We start from the raw sequence: 22,379 nt of genomic DNA, 5'->3' as shown, positions 1-22,379 counted from the left end.
CGAGTTCCTTGATGACACACCATGATTCAATTTCCGTCCTCTCTGTCGTTGCCTGCATCCCTTCCTCTTTGCACATTTTTCATGGTGAGGAAGAGTGACTGTGTCAAATATATCAGAAGGAAGGATGGATTCGGGAGGGGTTTGACGACTTGACTGATTAGCAGAGATCAGAAGAAGGCTCATAACCGTGAAAACCACTGCAGCATGGAGTTTTAACAGCTCTTTGGGGATCTAGTTAATGAAAGAATCACTACAGAAACACAGCCGTGCAAAAAAAAAAGGCGGGGGAGAAAGAAAAGAGCAGACACATTCCCATATAACATTCTGGGGCTATGTCATAAGAGGAAATACACTCATAATTTCTATTTACACATTGCTGTAATTACCATCTGCTTTAAGATTATTTTCAGTCTTCTGTCAACGTTGTGTAGGTACTCCCTCTTTCATGTATTAGGAGAGAGGTCTAGTACTGGTTGCAACTTGTCCTGAAGATTTCTTTCCCTCCTGAAGAATGGAATTCTAAAACACCCTTGCTGCACTGCTTGGTTAGACTGGCTTTCATCTGGTCCCTGCTCCCGTTCACCATCACCATTTCCCCGAGAGCCAGACCTCCGCACTCAGGTGACTGTTACATTGGGCATTACATTTAATTTGTTTGTGTGCATGGTTATCCTCTTTCCTTTTCCCTTATGCAGTGTCTACGAACCAGATAGAAACGTGTTACGGAGGAAAGAACGAGAAAGAAGAAACCAGGAAACTCAGCAGGACGATGGCGCGTTTAATTCGAGTTACTCCCTGTTTAGTGAACCCTACAAGGTAGATGGTTTTCATGTGTTCTTCTTCAGCCCCTCTTTCCTCTTGCTTAACCCCATGGGATGGCAGTTTTGACTATAGGAGCTGGCCAACACAACTTGAGACAGCTCAACCCCTAAATGTGGGGTCCCCCCTCCCCACAAATTTTGGTGTCTCTTTCACGTGTCTTTGCTGGCTGGTCCCTCAGTGAAATACAACTTTTATTGAAGGTGGATGTCTGCGTGCTGTGGTTTTTATCCATAATTGACTTCATCTCTGCACTGATTTGCAAAGTCAGGGCTGTTTGTTATGTTTTCTAAACTGTTAGGAAACAAACACTAAAAAGAGGTTGGTTTCCATCTTTGTCACATGTAGCTTATCCTAGGAGCAGGGTACTTGATGTGGTTCATGAGAAAAGAACTGTTGGATTGTTTGTTATTTCTGCTGAAGGCCAGAAATATAACCTCGCTTCCAAAATGAAATTCTCTTCCCAGATTTCACTCATTTCTCAGGCTGCTTGGAAGTGAGCATAGTTCAGGCCGGGGGCTTAGGGCAGATTGAGTGCCGCGGTGCCCCCTTAGCCTGCTGCCCTGGGACTGCTGGCAGGGTGATGGACACGGCGCTGTACTCTCTGGCTTCTTCTGTCTGTCCCTCTGGGTTTCTGATGAGAATAATTCTTTATTTAGACATTGGAAGCAAAACAATTTGAGCCAAATATGGACTTTCAAGGAAAACTTACAGTGGAATGAAAAAAAGAAAGGAAAAGGAAATCCGCTCCTAAGGAAAGCCTTAGTCCAGACCATTTGGTGACGTGGTGATAGTAAACTTCCTGGTCTCCTTGGCTGCCGCACAGGACCAAGGAGAGACGCTTCACTCGTGCGTGCTGAGGCCGGTAGCAGTGGTCCAGCTCTGGTGAGATGTTGAGAGTAGACAGATGTCTTCAGAAACACCGAGTCTGATCAAATCTTCCTGCTCTCGTTCTGAATGTGGCGGGTCTGTCTCTTTCAGTGATAAGGGTGCCTCTCCTTCCATCATCTCCCTGTGTTTCTGTGATCTCTAACAGAAGTGTGGGTGTTGTGTTCTCTCTCTAGACTAACAAGGGGGATGAGCTCTCCAACCGGCTCCAGAACACGTTAGGCAATTACGATGAAATGAAAGACTTTCTCACGGATCGATCAAACCAGAGTCATCTTGTGGGTGTTCCCAAACCTGGGGTTCCTCAGGCTCCCGTGACCAAGATTGATGAACATTTTGTGGCAGATTCAAGAGCCCAGGCTCAGCCAGCATCCGTCTGCAGCAGCACATCCTCTGCCCCTGCAGCTGTCCCCGGGCAGCAGAGTAAGCGGGGCACCATGGGCTGGCAGAAGGCTGGGCACCCGCCCTCCGAAGGCCAACAGAGAGCAAGTAAGCACGGACACAGAACGCTTGATCTGAACAGATCTGCTCACCCAGAAAATCACAGTAAAAACCCCAGCCCCAGTGTGTCAAGCCCCTCCTCCTCATCTTCCTCTTCTTCTTCTTCCAACTCAGCACAACAGGGCACTCTCAGGACCTTGCTTGGCGATGGCGTTGGCAGACAGCAGCCGCGGACCAAACAGGTGTGCAATGTCGAGGTGGGTCTTCAGACCCAGGACAGGCCCCCTGCTATGGGAGCCAAGCACAGCGGCAGTGGCCACTGCGTGCAGAACTTTCCTCCCTCCCTGGCTTCGAAACCCAGCCTTGTCCAGCAGAAGCCTACCGCCTATGTGCGGCCCATGGATGGCCAAGATCAGGCGCCCGATGAGTCTCCAAAGCTAAAGTCATCTGCGGAGACTGGCGTGCACTGCTTGTACAGGGGAGTCCCGGCCACCAAGTCAGAGTCAGCCAGAGCCAAGGCCAAGCTCTCCAAGTTCAGCATCCCCAAACAAGGAGAGGTGAGTCTTTTCTCAACACCATGTACCCGCATCTGAGTTGTTCCGAGTGATGATTTGACAGTTCTGAATGTCACTCCCTGTTTGTTTATTTCGATGTGTGACTAATGTCACATGGTGGAATTTGTAGCCATCAATACAGAAGGGTATATGCAACCATAATGACTCTTAAAATCTCAAATTGATTATAATAAGAATATTTTTAAGTACCAGCATATGCAGCTGTGGTGTGTCTGCTTGTTCAGGAAGGAATACCTTGAAGTAATACAGTTCAAGGGATTTGTGTGTGTGTGTGTGTGTGTGTGTGTGTGTGTGTGTGTAACAAAGCAGTGTTGTCAGAGATTTTGTACACTGGAAAAAAGTATGTCAAAGCTTTTAGTATGTAAAGAGGTTAATTTGTATGTAAAAGAGTTCAGAAATTCAACATTTTTGACAGTTTTGAAATGTTCCAGGAAAAACTTCACAAGGTAGGCCTCATCATGTCTTCTAAAATAATTGTTAAGTGATTCAGTATTGAACATGGTGATTATTCAAAAGTTTCAGGTGTCCTATCTATATTATAATATCTGAGATCTGGATTCATTAATGTTAAGAGAGAATTCTCCTTGTCCTTTGAAAATGATGCTGGTTATATGAAGAGAGTGAAATCTTTTAGTTCAGGATCTTCTGGTTTGCATGTTGAGTTTACTCTAAAGTGCTTTTTCCATTGCATTACAAAAAATATAGGATGAATATATGGAATACTAGATGTTAAAACAAGTAAATCCCAATCACAGAGTTAGCAAAGAGGCTGCGGCTAGTCACTTGAACAGTAAATCTGGGTGGAAGATGAGGTTGTTTGAGAAAATCACATCTCATATTCTATTCCAAATAGATGACAGTTGCCAAGATCACATGAAGAAATATGATTGTACATTTTTTTTGTTTGTTTATTTTGCTGTGATATGGTATACTTAGTAAAATATAGTGTAAGCTCCAGAACATTATACTTAGGAACTCTTCATGGAGTTTTATTTTTTATTTTTTGACATATTCTTTTCAAAAGATGGAACAACAGTGATGGCCAGAATATTCTTTGTATCTTAACTTGATCTAGTAACCATATGAAATAGATGATTTGACATTTTTCATCGTGGGTCTGACAAGACTGAGCCACTATCAGCTCTTTTATGCATTTCTGATTTCTCATCTCAGAAAGCACCAGGTACCTACTGAGAGATCAATGTATTCCCCTTAAAGAAGACACATTTATTACTCTGAGATGTTTACACAGGTTCTCATGAGGAAATTAAGTGACATGCATACCAATGACTTCTTTTGATTATTCATTTATGATGGATCCCAAAAAGTGTTTATTTGGAATTAATGGAAGCAAAATGTAACTTCTGTAAGCATTTATGCTTCTAAACGTTTGTAGGAAATGTACCTAGATACCTGCTGACAAAATTGAATTCATCCAGCTCTTTGATTTTGCTTATCCTCATCAAATAAATGGTCTGTACCAGCCAATGAGGCCTGACTTATTTTTGAACAGAGGTGACCATAATCACCAGGAATCCCTTCATAATTTTAATTCCCAGTGATTCCTTGTTACAATGATTTTTTTTATGCACCAAAGGAACTTAAAACTTATTGGGTACCAATTTATTTACCTTGGAACCTAGTGAGCTTGGTAAAGCTCTGGTGCAAAGTCTGTTTCTGACAACCAGGACAGCCTTATGTGGACGACTCTCCAGTTTTCACTAGGCTTTTGGGTATGTCCTTGCTCACGTGGATGCTTCCATGATGCCTGTCTCAGACTCCAGATTGAGGTTGACACCCTGTGCAAGTGTCTAATCACAGAAAGAGGGAAATGCTTGAGACAGAGATGCAGACTGAGAGAAATGAGAACTTTTATACGAGAAATGTTTCATTCCCCCCACATGGAATGACGTTGAACTTTCTCCAAGGTGTATTTCAAAGAGGTCAATCATGCATTGAGGAAAAGAGGTAATGTTGTTTGTAGAACAAAGTTAAAATTGATGGGGTTTTTGTTTGTTTGGTGGGGGAGAGTATATGCAGTCTTTATTTTAGCAAAAAGCTTTGCATATTAGGGACGATATGGTCATTTTGCATATTAGGGACACTATGGTAATTTGGATCATGTAACTCTTGTGTGTTTGGTCAGTCTGCTATTATAATAACATGACTCTTTTCCATGGACAGCAGGGTGTTTCCTATAAGTGAATGTTCCACTTCCTGTCCTTCAAGCTCAAAGAGTTTGTTGGTTGGTTTGTTTCTTTACAGTACCCTCAAGAGTTTAAAAAATACCCTTTGTAGACATATCATTCAATATTTATAAGACATTTCTATAAAGGCACAGTCATAATAGAAACTGAAGAATTTTATCAACTAGTTGGATTTGAAGGTATATTTGCTTTTATTTTTTAGAAGGAATGAAACAGTGGCAAGCCATTTAATAAATGTTAATGCCTTTGTATTTTTTTACACAGATACCAGCTCTATGGAAATGTCCTTTCAGTAGTACTGATGTTATTTTCACTAAGATAGAGCATATGTTTCTTAGGAAAATTGACACAGGAGATGACCTGAAGGGACCTTGTGTTACTTGACTACACTTTTTCAAGATGTTAGCTGTAGAGCAAGACTTAAGACACTGTGAAGAATTTGGAGACTCAAAAGAAGCGTTGGGTAAAAATGACATGAAAACCAGGGAAGTGAAAATATAACTATACGTATGGTACTGGGAAGGGCCGATCCTCATAAGAAAAGCAAATCAATAGCTAGGTGGAATGTGGTATGAAAGATTAAAAAAAAAATTTTCAAACATGATCTCTGCCTCCAAGAAATTAAAGAGACTCCAGCGCTTCACTTTTAATTTGCCATTTCTCTCACTTATAGTCCAAACTAAATTTAAAATTGAGCTTCTAGCCCTAGGAAAATTCCCTTACCTTCGTAATCCTTAGAGTAGAAAAAATTCTTTGTTGTTTTTAAAAATTGAGAATTTGAGACTCTCTCTTGTCTGATTTTACACTTGGTAAATTCTTCATTCTTTCCGACATGTGCACCCTATCTGCTGCCGTGGCGAATTATTTGTTACCATTCTTTCATCTTCAATAATAGGTAATTAGTGTAGAGAAATTTCAGTGCAGTTTGATGTGGAAGTGAGAGACCTCAAGGGACTTCCTTCACTGATACACCTGCCTCTTGGCTGGCTGTTCCCAGCTCAGTTTTGTGTTTAATGAAAAACATATTTTTGTTGTTATAGCCAAGACTTTCACTCCTGATGCTACCCCTCATTAAGTGAGCCCTCCCTGGGGTGCCACTTGGAAGGGCGACTCCTGTGAGGCAGGAGCCAGGAGCCTTGAGGGATGGCTGAAGCAGGCGTATTGGAGTGCTCTAAGGCAGGGCACACTGACTCTTCTCGTGGAAGTGAATTATTTTTTGTATCATGCACACACATACACAATTAGTATTTTGCCCTTAACATATAACATGTAATTCACTGTTAACCTAGAGGGGGCAAATATAGATTGTGAGACCTAACATTTATACTGTCTTAGGGGTCCTGTTTAGGGAAAAAAAAGAATAGGAAAATATTTTACACTTGAAATATTTACAAAAACACATTGTTGGGGCTCTTCTTGGGACCTTGGGAGGAACCTTGGCTCCAGAGCCCCTGAAGCTTATGCTTCATTAGTTTCACAGTGCCTGTCTTTGGCTCATGGGCTAATAAGACACTGTTATTTGAAATAAGAGGTGAAATTATCTAAAAAGATAATTTCAGATTGGAAAAGTGGGCTTCATATTAGTCTTCATATTAGTGTGCTTAATATTATATGCTTCATATGTGCTTCATATTAGTTGGTAGAATTAAAAAATATGTATTTTTATCCTAGGTGCTGTAGGCAAAACAAAAATTGGGCAGTGCTATAAAAAAGACTAGTGTGTAGTGCAGTGGAGACAAAATATGAGCCTTAGTCTATGAAATCAGTTTGTTTGGCATGCTACAGCTTCAGCGGTGGCCTTCTAAAACATTCATATTTTAGTTTCTGTTTGCTATTAATTTAATAAATGGCAGTAACTTACAGTGCTCTTGCAGAGGGCTTGAGTGGCTGGGAAAAGAGCGCGTTTGCAAAGTCAGGAAACCCATTGCTACTGCTGCTCCCCAGGGAAAGAGATACCTATATTTAAATATCATTTAGTAGACTGTATGTTTGGAATTTTCTTAGTGGTTGATAATTCACCTACAAGAACACATTGACCGTTTTTGGTTGATCCGATTTCTGTTTTTAAAAGAAGTCATTAAATCCCTTAAGAAGTATTGATTAATCATAGCATTTCATGACGGGCATTTTAAAATCACCATTTATACCACAAATAAGAGCAGGAAGATAAAGCACCGTGATTTCATAAAACAGCTTCCTAGAAAAGCAATTAACTGATTTTTTTCTTTAAAGTTCACAGAAGATAAATGAGGTAGGCTTCCTATATCCTGTCACTCTCGGTTACCTTTGTATGAAAATGGATTTCTTCCAAATGAAAGTCGGCACCAGCCTGTCGGAGGAAGAAGGCGTCTGCAAAGCAGTGTGTACATTACATATTCATACCAGGCTAAATTTCTTAATTACATTTGAGCTGCTTAATGTTTTCAAATCAAAGGATGCTCTCTGATTGCTCCCTGATGGAAAGAGGGTGTGTGGCCAGCCTGTGGTCTCGCTCTGTTTTGGCCTCATCCTGCCTATCCCGACAGCCTCCATCCTCCCACAGTGTGGCTTAGCAATGGCATCGGTGGTTACACTCTGTGCTTCTCCCATCCTCTTTTCTCTCGGGAAGTCTCAGAGAACTGGTACCGCTTAGACTCAGAGGTGAAGACTCACAAATTTGATCTCAGATATGGTGGGACGAAAGCGCTTGTTTTCCATCTTACAGGTGGGTCGTCCTGAAGGTCACAGCAAAGGCTGGCAAGTGGAAATGTTTCTGTAGTTTTCGGTACTCTTATGTTCAGCCAGCCTGTTTTGGTACTCTTACGTTACCCTGAAAGGTAAAGCACTCAGTCACTTTAAAATGACTTCAGTTGATCTAATCTTATATTGAAAATGGTGGAGAAAGCATATTAAAATGTGACCTGTTGGGAGAACGCACAGGTATCTTTTCCCATCCCCCCTTCTCCTCTGGCTTCTCTAGATTCATATTATAGAGTTTTCCAGCCATGAGGTGGGAAGCTACTCCCAGTGATGGAGGCATTGCAGGCAGGACACGGGTAGAGGTGGGTGGCAAGCCACTTTATTTTCTCCATATATTTTTCTCAGTTCTCATAAAGCTTCCTGTCCCAGATATCATCTGGACAGATGATGGGTCTGTTTTCCCTTAAATGGCAACCTTGAGGGTGTTACTCCAGACCTGGGACTGAGAGCCTGAAGCCTGGAAGTTGGGAGTCACTTGAAAAGATGCTGTGTGGTCCAGCATCTCCCCCGCCCTGCACAGTCCAGGGAGGAAAGCCTCTTCTTATGTGTTTCATCCTCTCTTGGGCAGAAATCACGTGCAGGCCTTTGGACACACCGCACTGGCACGGGGCTCAGTGAGATGACCAGGTCTCTGGACACCCACAAGGACCAGGTTTTCATCTTGGTTCTGACATTTTGTTAGCCATGTCACCCAGGAGCCAGGGCTTTAACTTCCCCTCCGTTTCCATTCTTGTGGAGTGGAGAGAATGATCATATCTGCTTGACAGAGTTACCAGAGGGTAGATGAGATACAGTCTGTAATGTGCTTAGCACGGTGATATCATGGTAAGCATTCAAAAATTACTGGCTACATTATTCTCATTTAAAATGCCCCTGAAATAACAAAAGCTAGCAAAATATAAAAATGAGGGTGTTATTGAAAGTGGTTTTGCTTGTGTGTGAGTTGGAGGTGCAGTGGGCCTGTGACAAGAGGTGGGAGGAGAAAGAAAAACGAAATCCTGCAATTTCTTTTGTGTTTATTTGTTAAAAGTCACTGCAGTCATGAAGACTGAGATTATCCTAGATTAATAAAGCAAAGCCTGAGTGACACGAGTCTCCCTTATTTAACGCTTAGCCCCGTCCTGAGAGTTTATTGCCGAGTCTGGCATGGAATTTCTCCGTCTATGTGTTCGGCTTTTCTGAGCTATTATTATCTGCCGTGGACCACATCATTCTTGAGTTTTACTTCCAGTTCCATGAAATACAAAATCAACAAGACTGGGGCTGAGAAGAGACATTAAAATGTTCAGGGAGCACATATTTAGAATGACTCATTGAAACAGATCTCTTTTCAGGCACAGAGTATTAAACAGCGTGTTTAATTGAGCTGAGCGGCAGCATCACTCACCCACGTGAGGAAGCTGCATTAGTGATACCTCTGTAGTATGCACGCATGGAGGATCCTGCTGTTTACACACTCCATCCAGGGCTGCGCAGGGGACCAGTGGCCTGCCGGCCACCCCGGGACATGGTGGTTTTCTATTCTGACCCAGGTCAGGCTTCAGGACCAGCAGACACTTTCACAAGTTGGTTAGCTTAGATCAGCAGAAATGTATTGTCTCACAGTTCTGGAGGCTGGAAGCCCGAAATCAAGGTGTCGACAGAATTGATTTCCTTGGAGGCTAGTGAAGTGGGTGTTGCTCCAGGCTTCTTTTCCTTGACTTGTAGATGACAGTCTCTTCCTTGTGTTCTCAGGGTGTCTTTCCTCGCTTCACCTGTGTCTGTCCCATTTTCCTCTTTTGGTAAGGCCATCAGTCACTTTGGCTTAGAGCCCACCCAGATGGCCTCATTTTAACTCAGTTACCTTTGCCAAGACCCTGTTTCCAGCTAAAATTTAAAACTGTGAGGATCACAGTTGAATGCAGCAGTGCGCATTGATAGCATTTTTATGACTGCTTGATAAGTTAGTGATGTAAGTGTTTAAAACAGGGGTGGGCACCTAGTAAACACTCAAAATATCCACACTAACAAAAACGGCTATAGTTATTATTATACTTGTTCATAGTAGCTCTGGCTGCTTCACATGTCTTTTCTGATGTGCTCACCTCTAGATGGTTTGAGAGCTCAGAATCTGGAAATTGAGATGAGGTGGATGAAGCTCACTAGAATTGGAGTGCCTTGTGAGGGCAAGGATTTCTGTTTTGTTTTGACTGCTTTGTTTATGGAAGCACCCCTGACGGTGCCTGGCTCAGTTAGATATTTGTTGAATCAGTTGATTAATGGAAGAACGTGGGTGAAGGAAGTCACTCCCTTCCAACCACTGACCTCCTCTCTCTGGGGCCCCAGTCATTTCTGCCGAGCCTTTTATGGGAAGAAAGGAGGCTGATGCTTCCAACAAGTAATTTATAGCTGCTGTGCCGAAGGGCAATGGGAACCATATTTACTGATGTATGTAAACATAGCCCAAATGAAATAAACCATGAAGCTATATGCAGGCCTTGGAAACAAAAGCTGAAGCAGGCCGTGCTTCTGCCAGGGGTGCTGTGTATGTGCTTGGCCTCTTTCTCCCTGTTCTCCTTTGTCTGATTTCCATGAGCAGAAGTCCTGGCTGGGGGGCAGGGCGTGGGGTGGGCTGTGTTTGTGATTCTTCGGGTCTCCAGCCACATGATGTGAGACATGGGAACAAGCAGGGCAGTGAGGGTGCTGGGGGCGCAGGGCAGTGCCCACACCTTCACACTTTCTGCCGTGAGAATCAAGTGTTCATGTACTGGAAAGAGCCTAGGATACAGGGGTTCTTAGAGGCCCCCGCCAGTGAGCACAGATTCCCAGAATGTCCCGCGGCCCTTTTCCTCTGGATGTCATTCTGTGTTTCTGTCACAATCCTATTCCAGTTACTCATGGTAATCCACCATTTCATAATTTACACAAACATAATCCACATCCAGGTTTATTTGTCATCTTCCAGACACATCCTTTGGTAATATTGCTGGTTATATAGCGTTCAGGTCTACGCAGCCCTTGGTCAACACAGTAAAGGGTTGACCCATTTAAGTGTGTGACCAGGAGGATAAACAGGGAACAATAGAAAGGTGTACACATTCAGCAATGTATCAGCCCCTCCCCTCTCCCTTTAATTCTCAGAAGTCTTGAAAATCTCACAGAGAGCCTTGGTGATGGAAGGTCTTCTCCAAACCTCTGTGGTGTATCCGGCTCCTCCGTTTACAGCCCAGCTCACAGCTGGCTGGCCCATCTTTGGATACTCTCGCCCTTCCTATGTGGACGTGCAAATCAACCTGTTACTTGGGCTTCTTGGCTTTAGATTTGCTTCCCGGAGTTTCGGTGGTGGTCTATTTCAGTTCTGTTTTTTTTTTTTTTTTTTTAAACTATTAACTCCTGTAGGTTAAATCATCACCATGTCCCTCTGGACAATACTCCTTGCAGGATCATGCCACCCTTTCCTGATAGACATGAAGTCCATTTAAGTGTGAGTTCTCAGAGTAGCTGTCTTTGCTTCATCATAGCCTGTTTTACTCACTCCTTTTTAACCTTTTGTAAGTGGTGGTAAGTATTAGGGAAAAAGAAAAAAACAGAGCAGAGGAAGGGGCGGGGGTGCATGTGATGTCGGGTAGGGACCGAGTTGCAGCGTTAGAAAGGGCAGTTAGGGCAGTCCTCACTGAGCGAGGGACATTTGAGCAAGAAGAATGTGATGGAGTCTGCCAGGAAGATGGCTTGTGAGAGTGTCAGGTACGGTAGGATAGAGACCCTCACCCTGGAATAGCAGCAAGGGCTACGCTGCCCCCAAGTGCAAGGGGAGGAAGAAGAGCGGAGGGGAAGCCCACCATCAGAGCCCTCTCAGCCACAGTAAGGACAGTGAGTGAGAATGGGGAGCCTTTGGTGGATTTTGAGCACAGATGTTGTGATCTGACTTAGGTGTTACAAGGATCTGACTTAGGTGGTCCAAAGACAATCTTGCTGTCGTGTCAAGAGCAGACTGTACCCAGGCAGGAATAGAAACTCTGCTGGCAGATTGCTGCCCTGATCCAGGGGAACAGTGATGGCAGTTAGTTCAAGGTGGTGGCAAACATGATGAGGTTGGACTCGATCCACATGGAAGGAGAGCAGGAAGGTTTTCTAATGGCTCGGATGACAGATGGAGAGGAACAGAGGTCAGATTTTGACCTGAGCAGCTGAAAGGAAGTTGCTGTCAACTGAGATGGGAAATAGATGGGTAAACAGTGGAAACAGTGTCAGACTTTTTATTTTGGGGGGCTCCAAAATCACTGCAGATGGTGACTGCAGCCATGATATTAAAAGACGCTTACTCCTTGGAAGGAAAGTTATGACCAACCTAGATAGCATATTCAAAAGCAGAGACGTTACTTTGCCAACAAAGGTGTGTCTAGTCAAGGCTATGGTTTTTCAGTGGTCACGTATGGATGTGAGAGTTGGACTGTGAAGAAAGCTGAGTGCCGAAGAATTGATGCTTTTGAACTGTGGTATTGGAGAAGACTCTTGAGAGTCCCTTGGACTGCAAGGAGATCCAACTAGTCCATTCTAAAGGAGATCGGTCCTGGGTGTTCTTTGGAGGGAATGATGCTAAAGCTGAAGCTCCAGTACTTTGGCCACCTCAATGGAAGAGTTGATTCATTGGAAAAGACTCTGATGCTGGGAGGGATTGGGGGCAGGAGGAGAAGGGGACGACAGAGGATGAGATGGCTGGATGGCATCACCAACTCGATGGACATGAGTTTGAGTGGACTCCAGGAGTTGGTGATGGACAGGGAGGCCTGGCGTGCTGTGATTCATGGGGTCACAAAGAGTTGGACATGACTGAGCGACTGAACTGAACTGACTGAGATGGGGAAAGCTATACAGGAAGCAGGGTTCGAGGGGAAGAGCAGAAGTTCATGGGTTTATTGAGTGTGAGATGTCTATTAGATATCTACGTGGAGCTTATAAGTAGGCACACAGATTGGAGTGACAATTCTGGAGTTTAGTAGAGAACAAAATCTGCATCTGGGCCACAGATGGAGATTTGGGAGTTTTCCACAAACATGTGGTGTTGAATGCCCTGAGGCTGGACGGTCTCCCAGAGGTTGAGCGTGGCTGAAGAAAAGAGCTGAGTGCTGGTGCAGTCTGGGGGCCAGGGGTTGATGGGTAGCTGTAGAGGAGACAAGAAGAAGGAGTCAGTAGGTAGGAAGACAGCCATGCGCTGTCCAAAAGCCACAAGGAGAGAGGGTGTCAAGATGGGAAGAGAATGATCACCAGGGTCAATTCTGCTGATACTGGATTTAGTAACATGGAAGAAAGGTTTGGGGGCCAAATCCTGTTTGGTTTGAAGAGAGAATTGAGCAGAGGAATTATAGAGACATTGCATATAGATAACTCTTTCCAGAAGTTTTACTGTAAAGATCAGCAAAGATTTTACAGATAGCGTCTTCACTGTAAAAACTTGGATGACATTAAGAAAACAAAGGAGGAAAAAAATCCCTTGTAATCCCACAATCTGGAAAAAATCACAATTTGCATTTGGTATGGATCCTTCTGGGCTTTTCCTGTACTTCCTCCTGTCTGGAATTGGGATGAGGCTGTTAAGATTTGGTCATTATCCCATTCATTTTTCTAACATACCGTCAACACTGTACTATGTCATTGAACAGTCTTTGACAGCATTTGATGCCTGTTTTTTTGCATCTCATTTGCTTGGGAGACTTCTTCAGTGGTTTTATCCTGTGGAGGTACCACAGTTTGTTTATATAATCCTTTTCCTGGGCACTGAAGCTGTTTTCAGGGTTTTTTTTAGTTATTATAAATTATTCTGCAATGAGCATCCTAATAAATAAATTTTGTGTTGATATAATATTTCCCAAGAAAAAATTCTTAGACAACTAGTTTATGATTCCAAAATGAACAAGAGCTTCTCATATATAATCTTTTGTGAAGCTTCTATTCATGTGCTTTACTCATTTTTCTGTTGAAGTATTTGTATGATTTTTTACTGAGAAAATGAAAGTGAAAGTCACTCAGTCATGTCCAACTCTTTGCCACCCCATGGACTATACATTTCTTGGAATTCTCCAGGCCAGAATACTGGAGTGGGTAGCCTTTCCCTTCTCCAGGGGATCTATCTTCCCAACTCTGGGTTCTTTAAAACTGACCTTTCCTAAATATATATTGTAAGCAGTTTTTAGTCTTTCAATTAACTTTGTTTAGTAGAGAAATTAAATTTTGTATCCTTCCTGTGATGCCTTTCTTTGTAATTATGGTTTACAAGGCTATTTCCATGGGTATATTGAAGAGTTAAGCCTAACATATGAAACCCATAGAAGAACTAGATGAGAAGTTCTATATCAGGAACTTATTTTGCTGTAAGGTGAAGCTTTGCTTACTTATTTTTTCAAATAGTCAAAGTCCAGTATAACTGATTAATTAGTATATCTTTTCACTATAATTTCAGCAAGAAAAAAGATAAACAGAAGTGTGATACAGCTGTAGATAGGGATCCTCTGATACAGTTTCTTATAAAACTGGGAAGACTTAAAATACTCCATCCTTTTTTCAAGACCTACCCCTAAGCCCCACCACTTTGACAGTCTGCTTCAAGTGTCCAGGAACTTCTTTTCTTCCAAATTCCTATCATGTCCACATGGATGCATTGTCGTTGTGCTGTTCATTCACTAAGTCGTGTCTGACTTTGTGACTTCCCTGTCCTTCCCTGTCCTTCACCGTCTCCCAGAGTTTGTTCAAACTGAGTCAGTAATGCCATCCATGGTGCTGTATTACCGTGTGTCATCATTTACTTCTCTTTGTGTCCATCTGACCTCACAAATATCTTGTAAGTATCACAGATATCTGATCTCACAAATATCTTGTCCATCTGATCTCACAAATATGTTGAGATCAGGGTTCCCTTCTTGTTTATCTTTGCATTAATGATGAGGATTCTATTTGATCTAGTACTGAATTATTTTGTTCCTGAGGTCTGGGCATTGCATCTCTGCACTGGTAAATAGAGGCAGACCTGCTCTAATTGGTTTGAGTAGTATTCTGTGATTTAGTGACAGAAATAAAAACTAGAATGAAGTTCAAGCGTAGCCTGTAATCTGACCCAGGCTTTATCTCCATCTGCTTAACTAGAGTTCTTGCTGGTCCTAAGCATGTCATTTTCTTTCACTCTTTTCTCTGTTTATGCTTGGAGTGCTGTCCTTTCCTAGTCTGCCTGCCAAATTCTGTTTTTTCCCCAGGCCAGTTCCTCTTAAAAAACATAACAGTAATACTTGGAAGTTAGAAAGTCACCGCCTAGAATTGAACATTGTTGACATATTGGCACAATGCTTTCCATCTTATTCTCTCTCTCTCTCTCTCTTTTTTTTTTTTTTTTTGCCACTCTACCATGTGGCATGTGGGATCTTAGTTCCCCGACCAGAAATTGAACCTGTACCCTCGGAACTGGAATCACAGAGTCTTAACCACTGGACCCCCAGGGAAGTCCCTCCATCTTATTCCTGATACTTTTCTGTTTCATCACTCATTGTTTTTATCAACAGATTAGATGTTCATTTAAACAATTTAAACAGTGGAGAACAATGAAATTTTAAAACCAGCTCAGATCCCACCATCCGGAAAAAGAAAAATATAAGATGAACTTCACTCCAGATAACAGTTTTTTCCTTCCCTCTCTTTTTATTTCTTTAGATTTATCACACACAGAACCACCCTTGAGTTCTGTCATATGTTCCTCTGATATGCCCATCTGTTATTTCTTGTTGATATTTTGTTCTTTCTGCTTAAATACCTGAAGAATTACTTCTTTAAAATTCTGTAGCTTAATGAAAATGTTTCAGTCCTGAGCATTTCCTGAAACATGGGGTGTTCTTTCAGTCTTTTAAGATTAGTTCATTTTTCTAGTTCAGAGAATTTCTTTTATATTAAGTGTTTGCACATATCGGCTTTGATTTGCCTCTTAATTGAATTATCCTTATGTTGAGTCAGATTGGTCTTTTTTGCATCTCTAATTTCTTTCTGATTGCTTTGATCTGTATTTTTTCACCTGAATTCACTGTTATTTTTCTTAATCCGTTTCTCTGTGTCAGTGATGCAGAAACAGTTTCCATTCTGTTTCTTACTGGATCTGATTTTTTGTCGTTAGTTGTATCACATGATTGTATACCTTAGTGGGAAAAATAAGAGATTATGCCCCTCCCTGTGATTACTTGTAATTTTTTCCCAAGAATTTATAAAATTCTACTTCTCATTTCTATTTTACTAATTATAAGATTAATTTATTGCCATAGTTCAGGGTTTTATTTTTCATGAAAAAGTTATAAATCATACTCTCCTTTGCTCACACTATTAAATTTTGGTTCTTCCTTTTAATGGGCATTTTTCCAGTAACATAATCCTCAGGAAAAGAAGCATCTCTATTATAATTAAATTAGAGCACATTGTTATAATAGGTTTCAAAAACAGCAGCTTAAAAACAAGACAAAAGTTAATTTCTCTTTCATTTTCAATTTGAGACGATATGCTGGTTCTGCTTTGTGGTATCCAATCATGGACTCAGGCTCCTTTATCCTGTTGTTCTGTGATCAGTAGGACTGTTAGACTCATGCCTGTGATCCAGGAGGCTCTGTGTTCCTTTCCAGACTGGGAAGATGGAAGAGGAAAGGAGGGGGGGGGCGGGGCCGTGTCCTGCCCTTTAGAGGTTCAACTTGGAAGGAGTGCAAACCACTTTCTTTCATAATCCATTGGTCCGAATTAGTCACCCAGCTCTCTGAGATTCAAAGAAGGCTGAGAAAATTGTCCAGTCTTTATGCTGGGTCATCTTGTGCCCTGAGAAAAATTTTATATTCTGGAAGAAAACATGCATAGTCCAAGGGGGAAGCAAGCAGTCTCTGCTGTGTGGCAGTTACTACTTTAGATCAGTGGTTGCTTGTTTCAAGGTTTAGCACTCATGGTTTCCATGAGCCCTTCAGAGGAAGAAATCATTTTCTGCTTTCTCACTTCGCCAGTGTTTGAGTCCAATGTTTTTGTTGAATTGTTGTTTTTGAATAAGGATGACACAGTCTATGTAATTTTCTGAATTTCTGGATGAATGGGATCTATGAATTCAATAAAGTGTTTAAGGACATTGTAGACATTTTTGACAGAGAGAGGTTCCCTATTACATTATTATATATGATAATTGCCCCTGACATCAGTGATAGTTACAAAGTATATAAATTTGATTGAAGTAAGTATAAATATAGCCAGTAATATAGGTTCTTTCTACTCAATATGAAAATTTCTTTGCCTAATATGTGGATTCCTATCTAAATTCATGAGTTCTCTTCTGACATTTGGGTTAAGCCTGAAATGGATTAATCTTTTTCTGATAAAGTTTCATAAGCTGTGATTTCTCTGGTGACCACATTTAATTAGATATTAAATAAACTGCTTATCTTTATACCAACAGGTTTTATGACTGCATTTTTTTTTCCTGAGCTGTATTACACAGATTAAGTATCTAGAAGAAGTAAAAATAAAATAAAATATTTAGTAGACCACAATAACCTTAGATTAGAAATTAAAATATGCCTCCTTTTAAAATGGAAAATAAATATTTGAGCTTAAATTTAAGAGATAGAGATAGGTAAGATTGTCTAAATGTATCCATTCCAGTGGGGAAAAAAAAATACATGTTGCTTTTCCAGGTACTGTTTTTCCCCACCCCCTAGAAATTGACTACTTTTAAGTGGAAAAATTCTATTTAATCTGCAAAGGCTGAAACATTTTGGATAAGGCTGTGAAGGTTTTAATTAAAAACTTGAGTTTTCCTTTTTTCTTTTTTTCAATACCCCACCCTGTGGTTAAGATTCTTCCACTCGAATATAATGACTTTCTGACTCGCTCCCCACCCCACCCCCGCCCATGTGTTGGAATGGAGAGGAGAGATTGTAGGCCTTATGAATATTGAACAGCCAAGATTAAGTTAATCTGCTGTTTCAGTGAATGGAACATCACAGAGATGGATCTGGATTTGTTCAGATCAGAAGAGAGTTTCCAAGTTGCCTGCAGAAATAGGATTTAAACAGAAGGAAGATCAATGGTCAGATTGCCTAAAGGCATAAACTGTAAAAGGTTTAATTTTTCTCAGGTAGATTCTGCTCCCTAGAGCTCAGCAAAGTTTTAGAAGAGACTCTTCCACCCTCGGGAAGTTCCTTCAGTTCCTTCAAGCTAAAAGTGAAATGGCTGTTTCCTCTCTCTGTTAATCCCTCTCCTCCCCAGGCAAACTACAAGTGAAGACTGCGTAGGGATAGGTGAGTAGGGTGGCATCCCTGGGACAAAAAGTGATGGCTCAGCTGGTTATGGGAAGGTTGTGGTGAGTTGGGGTTCATCTGAGTTCCTGGTTTGAGTTTCTGGCATGTATCTCTGGATGGTATCTTTGGGCCTTGATGGTTAAACAGCATCCAAGCAGTAGTCTCCTTTAACCAAAATGTTTTCTGGATGTTTTCATTTCGATGGTTTAAATTCAGGTTGACCACAACTTGAATTGCAGTCACACACAATTCACAACTTGAATTGCCATGGTCTTACTGGGACTCTTGGGATCATCTTGGGTTCTTTATTTTATACCATATCTTGTTGATTGCTCTTTCGAAAAATCTCAAATAATCATCCAAATCTTAGTGCTACTTCCTATTTGACTACTAGCTTTTCTAGCTTTTGAGTATTCATCAGGTCAACTTCTCTTTAACAAACCCTGAAGAGCATTATCTAATTAATCCTTCTAAAGATCCAGTTTCTCCTCTTTATTCCCCACCTTAAAATCCTTGCAGGCGAACAGGGGAGAAGTATATCTGTGTGATACAGAACAGGTATTTCATGGACAAATTTAAGATAATTTAATTTCATAATTCCTTTAAATTTTTAAAAAATTGTGGTTAAAAAGCACATAGCATAAAATTTACCATCTTAACCATTTTTAAATGTACAGTTCAGTTCCGCTAAATGTATTCCCATTGCAGCGCAGCAATATCTCATAACTCTTGAGGGTTTTTATCCCCCTCATTTTGTGGTGGCTCAGACAGTAAAGCATCTGCCTGCAATGCGGGAGACCCAGGTTCGATTCCTGGGTCGGGAAGATCCCCTGGAGAAGGAAATGGCAATCCACTCCAGCACTCTTGCCTGGAAAATCCTATGGACGGAGAAGCCTGATAGGCTACAGCCCATGGGGTCGCAAAGAGTTGGACACGACTGAGGGATTTCACTTTCACTTGAAATTTTGATATATCTCACACAGGTGTTAAAGTATTCTGTACTTAAATGCTGAAGAACTTCATGCCAGTCAGTTACAGTCATTATATGCAGTTAAGTGGTGGCTCCTGGAATCTTCCTGGAGATCAGTTATGATTGTGTTATTCCCTCCTCCTTTTTCTGGTGTCTCCTAAGTGACTAAGGACGACTGTGTCTCACTCATGTTAGGTATTTGGGAGCTTTTTGTTGATTGACTGTGTAGGATGTAAGACCATTGTTGATAAAGGATACTGCCTTTCTTCATCACCTTCCCAGTAAGCCAGGCTAATTGCATGATGTTACAATGAAATGCAATTGGGCTTCCCTGGTGGTTCAGATGGTAAAGAATCTGCCTGCAGTGCAGGAGATCTGGGTTTGATCTCTGGGTTGGGAAGATCCCCTGGAGAAGGGAATAACTACACACACCAGTATTCTTGCCTGGAGAATTCCAGACAGAAGAGCCTGGCAGGCTACAGCCCACAAGATCACAAAGAGTTGGAGATGACTGAGCACGCACGAGTGCACACACACACACACGACCTCTACTTCGTTGTTAATTCCTTTTAATTTTATCTTAGAAAGTCTCTTGAGTGGAATCCCTCATCCTTGGGTTTCATCACCTCTTGGCTCTTTGCCATTAATCTCTTCCAAATGTAGTTCACCATCCACTCAGTACCAGGCATATATAACTAAAAAGTTTTTTGTAATGCAGAGGAAATAAAAAGGGAAACACTAGTCTGATCATGTTACGTTCTTGCTCCAGCAGCTCCTTTTCTTACCCGGTTTCCTAGAGCAGCTTTCAGCATCCCCCAGGTGTATTCTGCAGAACATTAGTTTGGAAGGTTATCAGTAGCTCCATGAAAATGATGTTTGAGTTACATGGGTTTTTACTTTCATATTTCTCTTATACCAAATGTTATGTTATGAATCTCTGAAAGGAGACTCTTCTGAGCAGCATTTTCTAAGCTCACCTTGATTACAACAGTGGCTTTGGTTGTTGTTTTGTTTTTGTTTTTGTTTTCAGAGCAACTCATGAAATTAGCATTCTGAGAAACATGTTAGAAAATACTAACCTAGAAGATAAAAGTCTAGAACCTCAGCGTCTTCCCTCATCTCCTGCTCTGGCTTTCACCGCAGGACCCTGGGGTCCTCTCTTTTCTAGCCACTCAGAACAACACACCATGCATGCTCCTGCCTCCATGTTTTATAGTGAATTGCTCCTAAAGAACCTGCCCTCCAGCACAGGAGACATAAAAGATGGGGGCTTGATCCCTGAGTCTGGAAGATACCCCGCAGTAGGAAGCGGCCAAACATTAAGTTTTTAAACACTAGAGAATATATTTTCAAAAGCTGTGGGTAGTGCAGGATTAAACTAAACCTTCGTTTGAGGTAGCAAATAGTTGGTAGGGAAGTGTCCACATTTGAAAACTATAATTTCATTGGGATACTCCAGTATTCTTGCCTGGAGAATCCCACGGGCAGAGGAGCCTAGCGGAATATGGCCCATAAGGTTGCAAAGACTTGGACATGACTGAGCAACCGAACACACACACAGGTTTCTGCTCCCTACGAGAAATCTGCCGCTTGCGCTCACCCCTACCCCACTGGGCTTCTGTCACTAAACCTCTTCATCATCTCCTCTGTGAAACCTCTGCTCACAGAACAAGCTGCTTTCTCTGTTCCTTCAGGGCACTTCTCATCTCTCTGTTTTTATCCATCCTTCCATCCACAGATTCACATAGCTGGCTTTTTCAGTGAGCTACGACCTGTGAAGCTCCCAGTCAGGTTGGCACCCTGTCTTATTCATCTTTATTTCCTGGGCACTAAGTACACTGCTTACCATGCATGTCCTTTACAAAGGAACGTTCAGTTCAAGTGTTAAATTTAACACTAAAAATTCTTTAAAGCTTTAAAATAAAATCTTTAAAAAAGATCACATAGCATCTCCCCCACTCCCCAACAAAAAAACTCAGTTTTGTAAGCAAACATTATCCCGGGCAAGATTGAGAAAATAGCACACTTTATATCCTACATCTTGTCAGAATTCTGGCCAGACATTAAGTTTTTAAACACTAGAGAATATATTTTCAAAAGCTGTGGGTAGTGCAGGATTAAACTAAACCTTTGTTTGAGGTAGCAAATAGTTGGTAGGGAAGTGTCCACATTTGAAATCTATAATTTCATTGGGATACAGATATAGTTTCCTTAAATTCTGGCTACGGAAGAATTCTCTGAAACAAGTCAATGCTCATAGTCTGATATATCCCTAGTCCAAGTCACATCTCTTACCCTAGCTAAAGCTGAGAATAAGTGAGATGAACCCTGCCCTGTCCTGGGTTTGCAGCTCTGTCTCAGAACCGCATGCACATGGAAGGGTCTGTGGCTGCATCTAAACTAACAGTAGCTTGAAGATATGTCTGTCTGTGGGATCGTTGCCCATGAAGGCAAAACCAGACGCTGAGCTATTTCCGTTCATTGCAACAGACACCAGTTTGTAGAGAGCTTCATTGTGCCGAGTACGAGTTCTCTTAGGTTGCCTTTATCCGTGTGGACCCCAGAGTGATTCACCAGAGATTACAGATGAAGTGTCCTGTATCCCTTTCTTTCAGGTTTCATGGTTTGACATGAATTACTGGGTAGGATCAAGCTATCAGAAGAGAATTCAGCCTTGGCAACAATGTTGAAATAGGTGAACAAACATAATGAGAGGGGTCAGAGAGCCCCTCCTCTCAGTGTCAGGAAAGCTTCTTTATGCCTTTGACCCCTGGTTCATGTATTGATGGTCACCGTTTGAGAAGTGCAGCTGTGAAGCCACTTAAAGTAAAGCGTGTGTGATTATGTTTGTAACGATCAGCCTTTTTGTTCATCAAAGACCTAACTGGGAGGAGAGCATGCAAAACACCACCCTCGTGAGCAACACCACAACTCACTTAGAAAGCTTATCCAGGTCCTCTCATGTCTTAAAGCTTATTTACAGCATTGATGTCAGCTTCCGAAATTACAGTTCCAAATGAAAACTCCACCACTCTTTAATCTACTAATCAAACGTCACTAAAGTACACACTGGGTATTTTGGTGGTTGTAGGGTTTTAAATCTAAGTATTTGGACTCCTGCAAAGTACTATGTCAGCTTGGGTAGGCATTATCTTACATTTTCCTTAGCTTATTGACATTGGTGGCTTTCTATAAGGATTATTGTTCCTTGGGCAAAATAGTGTGATAACATGTCCTTTAAAAAAATGCTCCTAGAACCACATTTTACTGACAATGACATGTTTAGAACTCCTTTGCTTTGAATTATAGATGTCATAGTGAAATGCACAACAGGTTATTTAACATCACACTTTTGGTGGGTGGTAATCAGTTTAACTTATTAAATAAGCTGTCCTAGGATATTGAAGCTAAAACATTTTGTTGCAGGAAGAGGGACCCAATTTGTTGCAGGAAGAGGGACCCC

At 41.6% G+C, this 22,379-nt stretch overlaps 1 protein-coding gene across 2 annotated transcripts in view; it reads left to right on the top strand.

The window, feature by feature from the left end:
* AFF3 (AF4/FMR2 family member 3) overlaps positions 1-22,379 on the top strand; it is a 577,629-nt gene that overhangs the window by 97,080 nt on the left and 458,170 nt on the right. For both annotated transcript variants that reach the window (XM_040267685.1, XM_040267684.1), the window contains 3 exons: positions 696-816; positions 1,884-2,196; positions 2,323-2,705. In XM_040267685.1, coding sequence (XP_040123619.1) covers positions 696-816; positions 1,884-2,196; positions 2,323-2,705 — 817 coding nt within the window. The remainder of the gene's footprint in view (positions 1-695; positions 817-1,883; positions 2,197-2,322; positions 2,706-22,379) is intronic.

Source organism: Oryx dammah, unplaced genomic scaffold (genome assembly GCF_014754425.2).
Source record: "Oryx dammah isolate SB20612 unplaced genomic scaffold, SCBI_Odam_1.1 HiC_scaffold_25, whole genome shotgun sequence".
Classification (NCBI taxonomy): domain Eukaryota; kingdom Metazoa; phylum Chordata; class Mammalia; order Artiodactyla; family Bovidae; genus Oryx; species Oryx dammah.
This window is presented reverse-complemented; position numbering and strand designations above follow the sequence as displayed.